This window comes from Temnothorax longispinosus, chromosome 9 (genome assembly GCF_030848805.1).
Source record: "Temnothorax longispinosus isolate EJ_2023e chromosome 9, Tlon_JGU_v1, whole genome shotgun sequence".
Lineage (NCBI taxonomy): Eukaryota > Metazoa > Arthropoda > Insecta > Hymenoptera > Formicidae > Temnothorax > Temnothorax longispinosus.
In genome coordinates this window covers 17,116,432-17,130,012 of record NC_092366.1, presented here as the reverse complement: position 1 = coordinate 17,130,012, position 13,581 = coordinate 17,116,432, and the positions used below count along the sequence as shown (strand labels likewise).

At 39.7% G+C, this 13,581-nt stretch overlaps 3 protein-coding genes across 8 annotated transcripts; 1 reads left to right on the top strand and 2 right to left on the bottom strand.

Moving 5' to 3' along the window:
* Positions 1 to 98: 98 nt before the first annotated feature.
* On the bottom strand, positions 99 to 1,394 carry Pop5 (POP5 ribonuclease P/MRP subunit). The gene is made up of 4 exons (XM_071788133.1): positions 1,255 to 1,394; positions 1,017 to 1,162; positions 392 to 561; positions 99 to 313 (listed from the first exon to the last, which is right to left on the bottom strand). The coding sequence occupies exons 1-4, from the start codon at positions 1,272 to 1,274 to the stop codon at positions 197 to 199; spliced, it is 453 nt and encodes a 150-aa protein (XP_071644234.1). The 5' UTR covers positions 1,275 to 1,394; the 3' UTR covers positions 99 to 196.
* A 232-nt stretch (positions 1,395 to 1,626) lies between these two features.
* Positions 1,627 to 5,918, top strand: LOC139819003 (FGGY carbohydrate kinase domain-containing protein). 5 transcript variants are annotated; one of them, XM_071788121.1, is made up of 12 exons: positions 1,627 to 1,765; positions 1,918 to 2,017; positions 2,254 to 2,519; positions 2,607 to 2,718; positions 2,811 to 3,063; positions 3,145 to 3,272; positions 3,525 to 3,707; positions 3,791 to 3,998; positions 4,057 to 4,207; positions 4,289 to 4,363; positions 4,650 to 4,924; positions 5,117 to 5,918. In XM_071788121.1, exons 3-12 carry the CDS (start codon positions 2,286 to 2,288, stop codon positions 5,199 to 5,201), a joined length of 1,704 nt encoding a protein of 567 aa, XP_071644222.1. In that variant the 5' UTR covers positions 1,627 to 1,765; positions 1,918 to 2,017; positions 2,254 to 2,285; the 3' UTR covers positions 5,202 to 5,918. The 5 variants fall into 5 exon arrangements, with proteins under 5 accessions (XP_071644222.1, XP_071644221.1, XP_071644224.1 ...); XM_071788120.1 differs by having other exon boundaries at positions 1,918 to 2,021; XM_071788123.1 differs by having other exon boundaries at positions 1,918 to 2,093; positions 2,826 to 3,063.
* Positions 3,606 to 12,579, bottom strand: Hs3st-b (Heparan sulfate 3-O sulfotransferase-B). Of its 2 annotated transcripts, XM_071788128.1 has the most exons (5): positions 12,362 to 12,579; positions 9,870 to 10,457; positions 8,783 to 9,273; positions 8,336 to 8,437; positions 3,606 to 3,746 (listed from the first exon to the last, which is right to left on the bottom strand). In XM_071788128.1, exons 2-5 carry the CDS (start codon positions 10,337 to 10,339, stop codon positions 3,667 to 3,669), a joined length of 1,143 nt encoding a protein of 380 aa, XP_071644229.1. In that variant the 5' UTR covers positions 10,340 to 10,457; positions 12,362 to 12,579; the 3' UTR covers positions 3,606 to 3,666. The 2 variants fall into 2 exon arrangements, with proteins under 2 accessions (XP_071644229.1, XP_071644230.1); XM_071788129.1 differs by lacking the exon at positions 3,606 to 3,746 and having other exon boundaries at positions 5,957 to 8,437; positions 12,362 to 12,575.
* Positions 12,580 to 13,581: the final 1,002 nt, after the last annotated feature.

Genomic DNA, 13,581 nt, shown 5'->3' with positions numbered 1-13,581 from the left:
CGAGTTTATTTGACGTCGCTTATCTCGTTGCGTTCCCAGGATATGCGAGAAATGTCGTGAAACCGTATCGCGAGACGAGATTAACGTGTCTCCGTAAGTTATTGAGAAACTCCGCTTTTATTTGTACTTAATATTAACTTAAAACGTGAACGGTAAATTAATTACTATCTATATTAATCTGTAACGATGATTTTTTTTACGCGAGGTCTTTCATAGCGGGCGTCAAGGTCATCAGGAGGTCCTCCATCCGTTTTCTGTCGGTTTCCGTTGGCAATTTGGACCACAATCGTTCCAGCTTCCTCTCCTGATGTTTCTAAAAGAGAAGGAGAGATTTTCTTTGTTAACTGGACTTCGTTGACGCAAGCGAGATAGGCGAATGTCGCATGCTTACTCTGATGAAGAGAAAACAGTGTTTCAGAGTCGCTCCGACGTAGAGGATCTTCGTTTTGACTAGTCGCTCCCCTACGTTGCTTATTAGCGGGATAGCGTGCAACGCGAATTTGTGAGGCCCATGCCTGAGCCTGACTATCGCTATTTTCGTTTGTACGTTGCAGTATTTCGCTGGGATAAAAGACAAGATTGTATATTTAGACATTTTAGACCAAAAAAGTTACGCTAAGAACAGATTCAAATCCATGAAATTAATATAATTACACAAAAAATATATAACAGTTTATATAAGTATCTTTTATACAAGCTAAAAATTTGTTATACAAAAGAGAAAAAATGTTTCATCATGTTTTATATTATAGATATAAATAAAGACCAAGTAAATTCTTTATATCGATTTAAAAGGGATGTTTATTAAATATAAATTTCCTTTTCCAACAAAAAAAGAATTTCAAGACTAACAAATAATAGTTTGCTAAGTTGGGAAAAATATAAAATATTGCACAGAGAAATATTATTACTTAGATTAAGATCTAGACTGACCAAAGATGACATTTCTCTATTCAATTGTAGGAAAGCAAGTACGGTTGTCTAAAGAACTGTCATAACGTCCAACGCCAAATTACCATCAAAGCCATCCTTTATCGCTGCTACCCCCACGTCGCCGTACAATTGTTGCACCTTCCGTTTAATCGCATTAGACACGTGTGTATTCTTCCACGTCGCCTGCTTGTCCTTGTCGTCGTACGGCTTTATCGTGAAAACGATGTATCTAGAGACAGTAAGTAACAAGCGATGAAGAAATGTCATCGCAGTGATTCCTCATCGTGAAAAATTGAAAACTTCGCAATTTTATCCTGTCACCTGTTTTTGAAGCGCACCATGTTTCAGGTTAACTCAGCGGCGAACGCGATTCCTGCCCGTAATTATGACGTTCACCAAGGTTCCGAATGCTCGGCCTGCTGCGGGGAACTGGGAAGGTCGAGAACGACGACGTATGAACGTTCCTCCCACGGGAATGGAAATGAGCGCGAAGCGGATGATGCAGATTCGCGCTCTCGGCTACACGTGGTGCACGTGCGTCGGAGTCGGGTACGGCTGGGTCGCGTCGGTATCAAGTGTGTGGTATCAAGCGCACGGCTTGGTACGGTGCACGTGCGTGAGCCACGCGTGTCTTACGCGCCAGGAACATGCAGCGGTTTCCGCGCGACGACCGTGCGGAACGTTCTTCACGCCCGTCACGCACCGATCCCGCGTGCTTCCTCGCCAAGAAGCGCGAGTGACGTCGCGATGTCCACGTTGCCGTCGTCGTCGCGGCGTCATTTCGGATGACTTTCACCAGGAGTATGCAAAAAAGAGTTTCCCAATTGAATATGTAAGTATAACGGAGCGGACGTGGCGGTGGTAAGCGCGCGGAGATAATTCGCGTGTAGAGATACACGGATGACGATTGTGACGTCGCAGAGAATGAGATAATTTTGCCTGGCGATTCTGAGACAATTTCCTGAGACAATTTCGTTGTTTAAGGTATACCGGAGTACACCATATGTCGCACGTGTACATCACGCTAATTGCTATTTAAAGCTCTACTCGTGGCCGCTGATGATGCGACGACGATCCGCGAGAAGCAAGTAAATCACATTCGACTCGTCGTGTTCACCAACGTGGCGCATTATCCGCATGTGTGATGCTGGATTAAAGAAGTATTAGGCCGATAACGTTGCTACACTGTTTGAAGTCTTTATTCACTTCGCGCGTATCTCCTTCGCAATTAATGTTATCTCAGGGTCATGTCATCTTAGAATATGTGTCAATGATTAACGCGCGCTGTATGGTTGGCTGACGGTTGCTTCCTCCTTGCAGCCTCATGCCTAAGCTCGACGCGGAGCGCTTAGATGACTTTGCTCGACGCGAGATTGCGGACGCGATCTGGACACACAGCTGCGACGGACATGGACTTCTTCGTCGGCGTGGATGTGGGAACGGGAAGCGTCCGAGCGGCTCTGGTCACCTCGGGCGGGAAAATAAAGAGGGTGGCTACGTGCCCGCTCGAGATATTTCATCCCGCGCCGAACTTCTACGAGCAATCGTCCGATAACATTTGGAGCGCCGTGTGCCACGTTGTCAAGGTGAATATGTGAGATTTTCCTCGCAGCACGATATCGCGATAGTCCGACAAATCCGGCTTTGAGATCTGATTTTTGTCCTGTTCGCAGTCGGTTGTGGCCGACATCTCCGCAGAGGATGTTAAAGGAATTGGATTCGACGCTACTTGTTCATTGGTGGCTGTGGATGAAGCGGGTTCACCGGTAACAGTTAGTCCTACAGGTACAAAGAAAAGAACTGGCGGATATTTCTTGTTTCGACTTTCGTGTCGAATTCGTGTAACGGTAGTAATTGCTGTGATGTGGAAAATTGAGGCGCTAATTGTTCAGGACAGGAGAAACAAAATGTCATACTGTGGATGGATCACAGAGCGCACGAGGAAGCTGACCTTATCAACTCTATGGTGCACGATATACTGCAATATGTAGGCGGCAAAGTTTCCCTCGAGATGCAAACGCCGAAGATGCTGTGGCTAAAAAAGAATTTACCCGTTTCTTGGAACTCGGCGGCGCTCCTGTTTGACCTACCAGACTTTTTAACGTGGAAAGCTACTGAATCGGAATCGCGGTATGAATCCTTGATGCTCAAGTTCTTTAATAAATGAGAAACAAGACGGGAGAGAAGTCGAATTCTTAATTCTTGTTTTAGGTCGTTGTGTTCGTTAGTATGTAAGTGGAACTATAGCGCCAATCCCAATGGTAGAAACGGATGGGATGAAGATTTCTTTGAACAGCTCAATTTACGGGACCTGAAGAAAGATAATTGGAGAAAAATAGGTATGTTGTCATATTGAATTTACTAAAAATCGAGTTCTTACAAAGAAAAATGTTTTTTAATAATGATGAAAAATAATTCTCATTAATGATAAAGAATTTCAACTCCAACAATATGTATGAGTAATTCAAATTGTAAAGTATTCAGTTATCTTTGATATTACGAAACATTAGTATAATTTGAACGTGTTATATAAGAACTGTATACGACTGAATTCTTATTTTATCTTAATAAAAGCTAATGTTAATGTCAAGGTAACGATGTAAGGGTACCTGGTGACGCGATTGAATCCGGACTGTCAGTGAAAGCCGCGGCAGAATTGGGATTATTGAAAGATACACCGGTTGGGACCTCGCTGATCGACGCACATGCCGGTGGTCTCGGGATGATCGGATGTTACGCGTCGGATGTGTCCCCGAATTTCTCCAACCGATTGGGTGCGCAAGATACTATTGACGATATGCGTTGCTCCAAAGCTACAAAGAAAAAGAATCAGCATAAATTGTCTTGTAATGTCTAGCTTTGATTTGCGGCACTTCGACTTGTCACATGATAGTGAACGAAAACAAGATATTCGTAAATGGCGTTTGGGGCCCGTACTACAGCGCGATGGTGCCCGGATTCTGGCTCAACGAGGGAGGTCAAAGTGCCACTGGAAAATTACTCGATCATGTTATCGACACGCACCCCGCGACGCCGGGAATCCTGAAGACTTTGGGCGGCAATAAGTGAGTTTATCGAAACGAGACTGTGAAACGTTATGTATACGAAAGTCATTTGTTCCAGACACATTCAACAATACTTGTCCGAATTGTTGCACGTTATGGCTGAGCAGAAAAATCTGCAGAATGTGTCGTATCTGACGAAGGATATACACGTGTGGCCGGATTTCCACGGTAATCGTTCGCCTCTTGCCGATCCAACGCTAAAAGGAATGGTATTGAGACACATACGTATTTTATTGAGTCTTGAATATGTCTTTAATACGGATATAATTTTATACTATTATCTATCTTAGATATCCGGATTATCCTTATCTGTGGATGAGGAGAATCTAGCGTTATTATACTTAGCAGCGGTGCAGGCACTAACGGTACGTCATGAATTAAAAGTAATAATTCATTAAAAAACTGATCAATATAAAAAAATTTATTTAAATCAATTATCGTTGTTATTTTATGTGGAAACAAACGAATATTTTTTTGAAAGATTAATATGATTATGAATATTAAAATGATTTTTTCATTACTAAAATCATCTTATTCGCGATAAGATTTTAACTCCGTAAGACGTTGGTTGTTAATGCATTAGGAGATACGATAATTAGTAATGTAATGTAATTCATTTTTTGATTAACATTATAACATTGTATTTTTCAGTACGGTACAAAGCATATAATCGAAGTCCTATCGGCGGCCGGTCATAATATAGAAAGTATATTGGTTTGCGGTGGACTCAGTCAGAATCCACTATTTATCCAAATACAAGCCGACGTGTTAGCGTTACCGGTTCTCTGCCCCGTGGAGCGAGAATCGGTTTTGGTAGGCGCGGCGATCCTTGGTGCATGTGCCACGAAAAAATATTCCATGCACGAGACTGTCCAGAGAATGGCGGGATCGGCGAACATAGTGAAACCGACGAGCGAGTGTTACAAGTAAATATAAAATTTATAAGTGCAAAAAATACGAGAACAGTCCAAAAAAAGTATTGCATTTCTACTTAAAATTCGGATAAAATAAAAAGGCTTTAAGATTACTAAAAAAAAAAAGGAGATATTTCTATATTATTATTTGTGATTTATCGTATAATCTAATTTTTCATATGTATCTGCTTTTAATTATTTCAGATATCACTTTCGGAAGTATCGCGTATTCAAGAAAATGGTCCAAGACCAACAAGAATACAGGAAATTAATGAGTGAAGAATTATAGCCTATTCTTCCGTTCCTTTAGCCTAAGCAGATTAAGAATAGACTGTTTAACAAATGTTTTTATTAATTGGGAGAAGTCTGAGTGAAGATGAACGATCTGCGAATACTCGATAGATATCCAGAAAGAATCTCTGAAGCGTTTAGAATGCGTACAATGTATAAATACTAGAGATGGGTTTAATATTATAGAAATTTAAAGATTCGGATCGAGGATCTTGCAAAGAAACAATATTTCGCTGGAAAGTATCGATATCACATCTGAAATAATAGGTCTGTTCGTTTTCGTTGCGCACTTCTGAACTAGTGCGATAAGTTGGAATGAAAAAACATATATTTGTTTCATTCTAACTTATTGCACTAGTTCAGAAGTGCAGTGAAAACGAACAGGCCTATTATTTCCTCTAATATGCAACGCGTAAGAACAATTGAACATACTTACTGTAACGTTAATGTTGTTTATGACAGTAATAGTTATAATGCACAGTTTTCGATTTACTACGTCGCCCTTATAATACAATCATCAAGGATCTAAAGTGCTGATATATAATATTGATTTAATGTAGTAAACTTTGCGGCGATGAAATGTTCCTTTGCAGTCGATCTAATTCATCTTGTGATTTGAAAAAGACAGCGCCGTTATTATATACTTTTATTTTCATTTAATTTTGAACTTCTATTTTGTAATAGTAGAAAAATATATGGGAATTTATATGCCGAAGAGATATTAATTCATGTACAACCACATTGCCACACAGGTTCTCCATCTGCATTATACTTTATATTGTGCATAGATATTTTTTGCTACAAATTATATTCTATTAATAAATTCCTCTAAAGAACAATACGAGTTATGCCCATGATTTCTAAAGCAAAAGTATCGAATATCTTCAGTGACATAAAGATGAAGTAACACCAAAGAAATGGGATCGGGGATTTGGGGATCAAGCGGTTTCTACATAGCGTGCTATTTATAATCGACAGCTACAAAAAGACATCCGAATCTATTTATATAGCATCTATCATTGGATGAATCGCGGTTACTTTTGGACATCTTGCATAACATTTATATACATATTTTGTCTCTATTTGTCAAACAGCCTGTATTCAAAACATATTCAAAACAATGTACGAAATACTTATATTAGTATTGACAGCCTCCTGTGGTACAATTTGAGCAAAAGCACTGTGCTTCACTATTACATCATTCGTCATTCGCACGATCGTATCGCTAAACATCTACTTTCATTCTTACGTACTAGATAAATACATCCCTCCAATCGTCGTTGAATAAATACATTCATTATTATTCTTTCTTACATACAAAATGTATTAACGTACGCACTAATTGCCTGAACTTACAGACTAATTCGATATCTTCACCTTTCGTCCAAATTAACTTCTTTATTTTCGGATGTTTCATGATTTACTGATCTTATTAAATTTATCTTATAAGCGCTGACTTATACAGAAATATATCGTGGAACGATATATAGAATTGATGATATTTAACTATTTACCGGGCTAAAAATAAATCCATGTTCCGTTGAGAAAACTGATTTCAATATGTAATTATTAAAGAAAAAAATGTCCTTATTCCTGTCTTCGTATTTTACTCTGCATAATTAAATCTCTGACTCGTAACTTAATTATGTCAGAGGTCTCCTATATTCAGCTACTCCATAAATGCGCGTACCTTTTCTAATTGCATTGACTAGATTTTATAATACTTAGGAACTAGCGAATTTTAATATTATTTTTATGCTTATTCGTCATTGTCATACTATACATTATATTAAAGACAAATGCACAATTGGATTGTTAACGAGGGCGAAGAGACGAATATAACAAATTTAAAAAACTATGTATATATGCGAATTAAATATAGAATATCAATTTTTAAAATATAATTTATAGTTATAATGAAATATTATATATTATTATTATATATAAATTATTCCTTTTTGTGCGATATAATGCATATGATATTAGGTAGATGATATAATTTGTATTGCAAAATGAAAAAGTTTGTTTTAATTACACGTGAATTGTTTAAAACTTTGATAATATAGTTAAAAGAGCTGTTTCAAAAGTTTTTGAGACAATTTTTATAATATAGTCAGCGCGAATAAATTTTTGCTTGATAAAAAATTTTTAATCACCTCGCCCTTTCGTTGCATAATTGTTATAATAATCGCGTTCGCTGTTACATTTCACATGAATTCATCAAACTACAAAGAGATACATTATATATTAATATTGCACTATTGTGATTTTTCTACAGAATTAAAAATCTAAAAGTAAATAACCGATAAATATATATCCTAATATTGAGATTCGGTTCAACTAATTACGATGTATTAAATTAAATTTATTTTATTTAGTAGAAATAACTAATTGCATGTTGCTCTAAAGAAACTGTAACTCCCGTTTATTTTCGCACGCATTATTAATATATATATTATATATAATATATTTCATACAGATTTTATATTCTTTTCATTGCGTATAGAAGTATATCTTCAATATTTTCAGATATAATTTCATTATTGTGGCTTTATTATAATAATTTATAGGATAATTATAGATATGTCACGGTTTCTTTTCGTAAAGACTTCCCGGACGGCAACTGTACGCTCATAACTTTTAGAGATATCGTTTCTTTTTTTCGTTTTACGGTGGCAAATCTAGTATTTACTAAACTACGAAATTAAATAATCTAACTACGTTACAAATAACAAACGAAACATAATGACTTCTATTATATACGGAGTTCTTAAATTATTTTATAATAACGCTGTATTAAATCAATATAACAAAAAGATATGTATTTTCTTGCAATTCAATTTGAGAAGATTAAAACTTGATGAAATTAAAAGACTACATCATCGGAAGCAAGATTTCGGAAAAGTTTCGTTCGAACGCTATATGGACTAACGCGGCGCGCTCTGATGATATGACTGTAATATATATGTTCCTATATCAGGTTACAGATATTCAGGCGTAGTAGATATCGTATTTGACAAGTACCAATAAGTACTTGATACACAACGAGAATTGACTCCGTTCCGTTTTCCTGCTTACGATATGTATGTATATGCGACACGCGTGGATTTTAGTACCAGCCGAAATCCATACCCGCCAATTGATAAAATCGCTGATTGAACGGCCGATAGAAATCTCGAAGACGCTGAATCGCCATAGGATCGATGTAGGGATGACTGCGACCCTTGTTTTTTCCTGAAAAAATAACGAGCAATCATTTAATATTAAATTTATAAATAATTAATTTATAAAGTTATATGATTCTTTAATATTCTGCGCAAACAAGTAGAGATCAAACGATACGTACATTCCATAAAAAGTTTGAGAAATTTTACTGTAAAAGATTAATCGGAAAGACCGATCACCGAGAGCTTCATCCTTTTCGTTGAAGAAGTATTGTACCATTTAAAATCAGAGGAAGACAGCGCTCTAAAATCTATGAAACGCATTCTACTTATTTCTCCAAAAATGGATTTTTAATGACAAATAATTGCGTGCTAGAAGTTCATTTATCCGCGCATCTCCCTCGACTATCCCTACCGAGACAGTGCGGCGTCGCGCGGTCCTCCGACTTGAGCAAGCAGGGAAAACCCTTAGTGGCGTTGAAGTAGAAGTGTTTCTCGCATATCACCCGCTTCAGGCCCAGGAAATCCTGCACCCGGGTGATCTCCATCACCGGGTCGGCGATCAGACGTTCGCCGGACACGAATAAGAACTGCGTAAGCGGGAAGTATTGCAGCCACCGCTCCAGATGCCGCACGTAGACCCCGATTTTCAGCGGCATCCAGGAGGTGTCCACGATCCTCGAGCCGTTCAGGAAGGCCAGATCCTCGAAGCGCGGCATTTTCCGACGCTTGCTCTTCACCTGCGTGTAATCGGAGATCGCCCGAGTCACCGGGTCCCTCACCACGACGATCAGCTTCATCCCCGGGTTCATGTGCTTCACCCTCTTCGGCACCTCGCTCGTCACGAAGTACGACGGCGTCTTCTCCATGGTGATCTGACCGACCAGAGTCGGCGGCATCCTGCGCCTAATTTACACACCAACGTGTTTTATTGTATATACCAGCGTTATTAAAAATTAAATAAAATAATTATGATTAACCCGGGAACGGGCTCCAAATTTTCTTTTGTATAAATGGTCACTTAACTTTTTACACCTCAATTAAAAGTCATTGTTATTAATTACACATTGCATATTTTTCATTGTTCTGTGAATAATTAGTATTTGAGGACAATTATGTACAGATTCGCTCAACATTTTCTGAAAAAAGTAAAGAGAGATTTAAAAAAATATATTTAAAGCTTTATTTTTTCGATACTGGGCTGTAAAAATCACTTCAGGCGCCCGTTCCCGGGTTAATCACTCATAACTAATTATTTATAATAAATTACTATAAAATAAATGAGATATTTGTAGATGGGTTTATATACGTTTATATTTACAAAAGCTATCTTCACTTGAAGAAGACTTATTACTTTATACACTTATATGTAGAAGTAGTATTAGCGGAGGAGCAAGCTCAAACTTATATCTCAGAACTTCGTAATGTCGAGGTCTTAAAAGCTTTAAATGGGATCAGTGTCGTGTTGCGCTTCGATCGTTGAAACGATTAGTCGCACGCACCTGTACCAACGGAATCCTTTAACGTAATGATGATCGAAGAAATGAACCTCGGAGCCGGCGGCGCGAATCGCGGGGTGCAATCGCAGGAACTCCAAAAGGGCCCTCGTCCCGCCTTTCTTCACGCCGATTATCAGGGCGGTCGGTAATTGCCGGCTTGGTACCAGACCCTGTTGCTTAAGCGTCTGATATCCCGATACACCTCTTTCGGGCGTACCGCTGGCGTTTCGGGACGAGAGGGGCTGCGGTCTTTTCAGGTCCGTCCGGCCGTCCGGAAGTGATGCCTGCTCGATCCTCGATCGTTCGGGACCCTGGTACAAGACGTTCCTCGGGGAGATCCGCGCTTTCTGCAGCGTGATCCTCTGCGATATGTCGGCCAGCATGTGCGAGTGATCGACAAAGAGCATCCACAGGTAGATGACCAACGCGCACACGAGGATCACGATCTTCCAGGAGCCCTTGCGCAATTCCATCGTCGTCGTCGTCGATTTTTACGAATCGTCGTACTTGGTCGGCCTTCTGGATGCCATTATATCGCCGCGGTGTCTTCTGTCAGCCTCATCGACGCCGACACGCTCGCACCGATGCCGTCTGAAAGATATTCCGATATCTTGTTTACGTAGCCGCGTGATCAGTCGGGAATAATCTTCGCTCGTGAATTATGCGCGGAAATGCAACTGGTGTATCCGGCAGCGGGTGAAAAATCGAATACGATAACATCCGTGACATTTAAAGGACCCGGTGTATCAGTCTCCCTTTTAAATTTTAATACAAGACGGAATTGGAAAATGTATACTCGGGGTCTTTCCCCTATAAAGAGAACACCGCAAATTCAAGTGTGTTATTTTGGCTGAAGCTTTTCTCACACATTTCTTGCCGTTTTGAATCACGTCATATTTAATATTGAACGATTGAACGTGTTATATACAGCGTAATTTGACAGATGAAGAAATATGTAAAAGGAGCTTCAGTCAAATGTATCATTTTTAGATGTTTTTGTGTGTAAAAGATAAGACACCCAAATAGCAGAGTGGCGTCAAAAAACGTATTAATAACGTATTAATGACATCTCTAATGTTAACATCAATACTTCATTAAGACGTGTTTAATATCCTGCTACCTAGGCAGTGAGAAAAACGTGAGCTTAAATTGAACAAGAATTTAGCTGAGTATATGTATAATTTCCCAATTACATGTAATCAAAAATTGATGAAGGAAAAATTTGTCATGTGGAGATATTCGGATAAATCATCTGCGTGTCTCCTTCCTTTTTATAAAAAAAGCTATCGTAGTTGCGAAAGAAGCACACAAAATTATAGCAATTATTGTAATATTTGCTATAATTTCCCCGTGCATTCTTTTTCGTAACTACAGTAGTATTTCTGTAGTCCAAAACAAGGAATACGCTCTCAAATGTACAATTAAATTTAAAATAGAAAAAATAACTTCCTCCGCCAGTGATTAAAAACAAAAAATATTATTTTGTTACTCGACTAACTGGCAACAATATAAATAGTAAGCACTACGTTTCGACTCTAAGTTGCAGTCTACAAATTAGGACATACGTCATAAACAAATTAGTAATCAGTCAAAAAAGAGTCAAATAACAATATGTAATAAGCGCAAACGCATATAAAATACAAAAAAGTAACTTTAATACAAACATAGACACAAATTACAGACATTTCGGTCTTAAAGTTTAGGACCTTCTTTAGTGTGTAACAATAAAAAATATAGATCCTTAACACGAGTCATTTGCCTATATTTTAAATTTAATTGTCTTTCAATAGTATTTTTCCATAAGGCTTGTTTCGGAGAAATATATATATATCTTTTGGTTTTAAATAAGATCTTTTTATTTTAAAAATAAAAAGATATCAAATGTAATTTATGATACGGAGACGATTGTAATAAGAAGATACACGGAGTAAACTTGAGATATTTTCATGTTCTTAAAACTACCCGTCGGGATTCGGGATGTTCGAATATTTAGTCTCAAAGTCTCTCGGACAAAAATGCATTTCTCGAAAATTACACAATCTCAGCTCACACTAAAAAAAAAGCTCCGTAATACAGATACATAATGGATCCGCTTCGTTTCTCGCGGCTGAAACGCACTCCTACTCCTATTTCCATAAAACGCAAAGCAGGTTCGCGCAAAGCTTCGTCAAGCTCCGTTCTTATATTCCTTTTGCTTGAAAGTGCAAAATAAGATATGCAAAACGGTTCCGTCCGATTCGCTTAACTTGAAAGCGGAATAAATTACAGAGAACATATATTACAGTAAATAATTTTGAGTCTGAAGAAAAAATGTTCGCCAGCTCTCCGCGGAATTTCCGAAAAAACGCCGAAAACGTCGGGGAGAGACTCCCGGTCGTCGGTTTTCCCGGAGGGATGTCCTCGGGGTCGCCCCGACCGAATCCGAAGTTATTCCCCAAAGGGAGGCTTTCGCGAGGAAAGAGAGAGAGAGAGATGAAGGATATCGTCGCACTTACCCCGGAGTAGCGTGCCGCCGGTCGGAGACGCGTTCACTTTCACCCCGTGCGCGTCCGTCATCGGCCAACGTGCGACTGGCGCAGCCGGCGGAGGGTTGCGGATGATGCGGGCGCGCGGTCTCGCGCGCGGATAGCGTACATTTAGCGCGTTATCAAACGGCACGGGGCAGACCCGTAACTGGTCCACACGGCCCACCCGTCACCCGTCGCTCCTCCATGCCCGGCGCCCGTCCGCCCGCGCCGCTTCTCGCCGCCGTCATGCGTGTTGCATCCCGCCGATCGACGGGAAGTCGACGGCGTCGCGGCGTCGCGCGCGTACGCCGAGATATCTCCCTTATCCCGCGAGATGAAAGGAAGCTGAGAAAACATCGCGTTTCTCTGTTCCGACAGCGAACCGCACAGACTATATCGCGGTCGTGATCCCCCGTTTCCGCGGATCCATTAATTGATACGGCTTTTCGCGCTAAATTTTAGGCAGCGACAGATTTCTCTGGTTTCTCCTTACTTTTTTAATAATTATAATAATTATATTAATATGAGATTTTCCTTTTTTTAGTTGCTTCTCGGAAACGGGGGCGTTGGAAATAATTCGCGGGTAGGCGCCGCGATCCTCGGCTACGGTTCTGGCGACGGTGTTCGTAACAATCGATAACGCCCGGCCGGCTGGGAGAAGGGAGACCATCGCCCTATATAATGCGCCGTGTAGGGATAAGATTTATATCTGCCGATGAACAATCAGGCTAATGAGAGCGCGAGAGCGACCTTCCGCTGGACCGAGACTCGCCCTGTCATCGCGTATTACATCGTTAACCGTTGTATCGAGAAACGCGACGGCTGTTGTGTCGCGCGCGTGCAAAGGGGTGTCGATCGCGCATATAGGGTGGACAGGAGGGTGACTTTTCGAACGACAAAAGCTTTTTAAATCATTTTTGAATAAACAACCGTTCTATACAATTTTCACTCGCGATATGAAAGGACGGATTTTAGGTCTGGTATAGTCGGACGATCTAAAGCGGATGATGATCGATGACGATCTCCAAAATTAAACTGTAATCGTAAATTTATCGCAGAAATCGCGAAGAACGTCTGCACGTTAATCTAAACATTTTGATTCTTATCTCTGACTTAATTGCGACTGTGTGAGACGTGTTTTTTTTACAATAAATATATGCGTCACTGATTTTGAGAAGATTGTTTCGAAGCTAATTGCGTTCTTTCTT

Excerpts from the sequence above, each read along its gene's own strand:
- Hs3st-b (XM_071788128.1), bottom strand. The coding sequence starts at position 10,339 with ATGGAATTGCGCAAGGGCTCCTGGAAGATCGTGATCCTCGTGTGCGCG. Across the intron at positions 8,438-8,782 it reads CGCGACGCCGCACTGTCTCG|GAAAAAACAAGGGTCGCAGT; the intron begins GTAGGGATAGTC and ends TTATTTTTTCAG. Across the intron at positions 3,747-8,335 it reads GCGATTTTATCAATTGGCGG|CTTTGGAGCAACGCATATCG; the intron begins GTATGGATTTCG and ends TTTTCTTTGTAG.
- Pop5 (XM_071788133.1), bottom strand. The coding sequence starts at position 1,274 with ATGGTGCGCTTCAAAAACAG. Across the intron at positions 1,163-1,254 it reads ATGGTGCGCTTCAAAAACAG|ATACATCGTTTTCACGATAA; the intron begins GTGACAGGATAA and ends TACTGTCTCTAG. Across the intron at positions 562-1,016 it reads GATAAAGGATGGCTTTGATG|CGAAATACTGCAACGTACAA; the intron begins GTAATTTGGCGT and ends CTTTTATCCCAG.
- LOC139819003 (XM_071788122.1), top strand. The coding sequence starts at position 2,286 with ATGACTTTGCTCGACGCGAGATTGCGGACGCGATCTGGACACACAGCT. Across the intron at positions 2,719-2,810 it reads GGTAACAGTTAGTCCTACAG|GCGCTAATTGTTCAGGACAG; the intron begins GTACAAAGAAAA and ends TGGAAAATTGAG. Across the intron at positions 3,064-3,144 it reads GCTACTGAATCGGAATCGCG|GTCGTTGTGTTCGTTAGTAT; the intron begins GTATGAATCCTT and ends TTCTTGTTTTAG.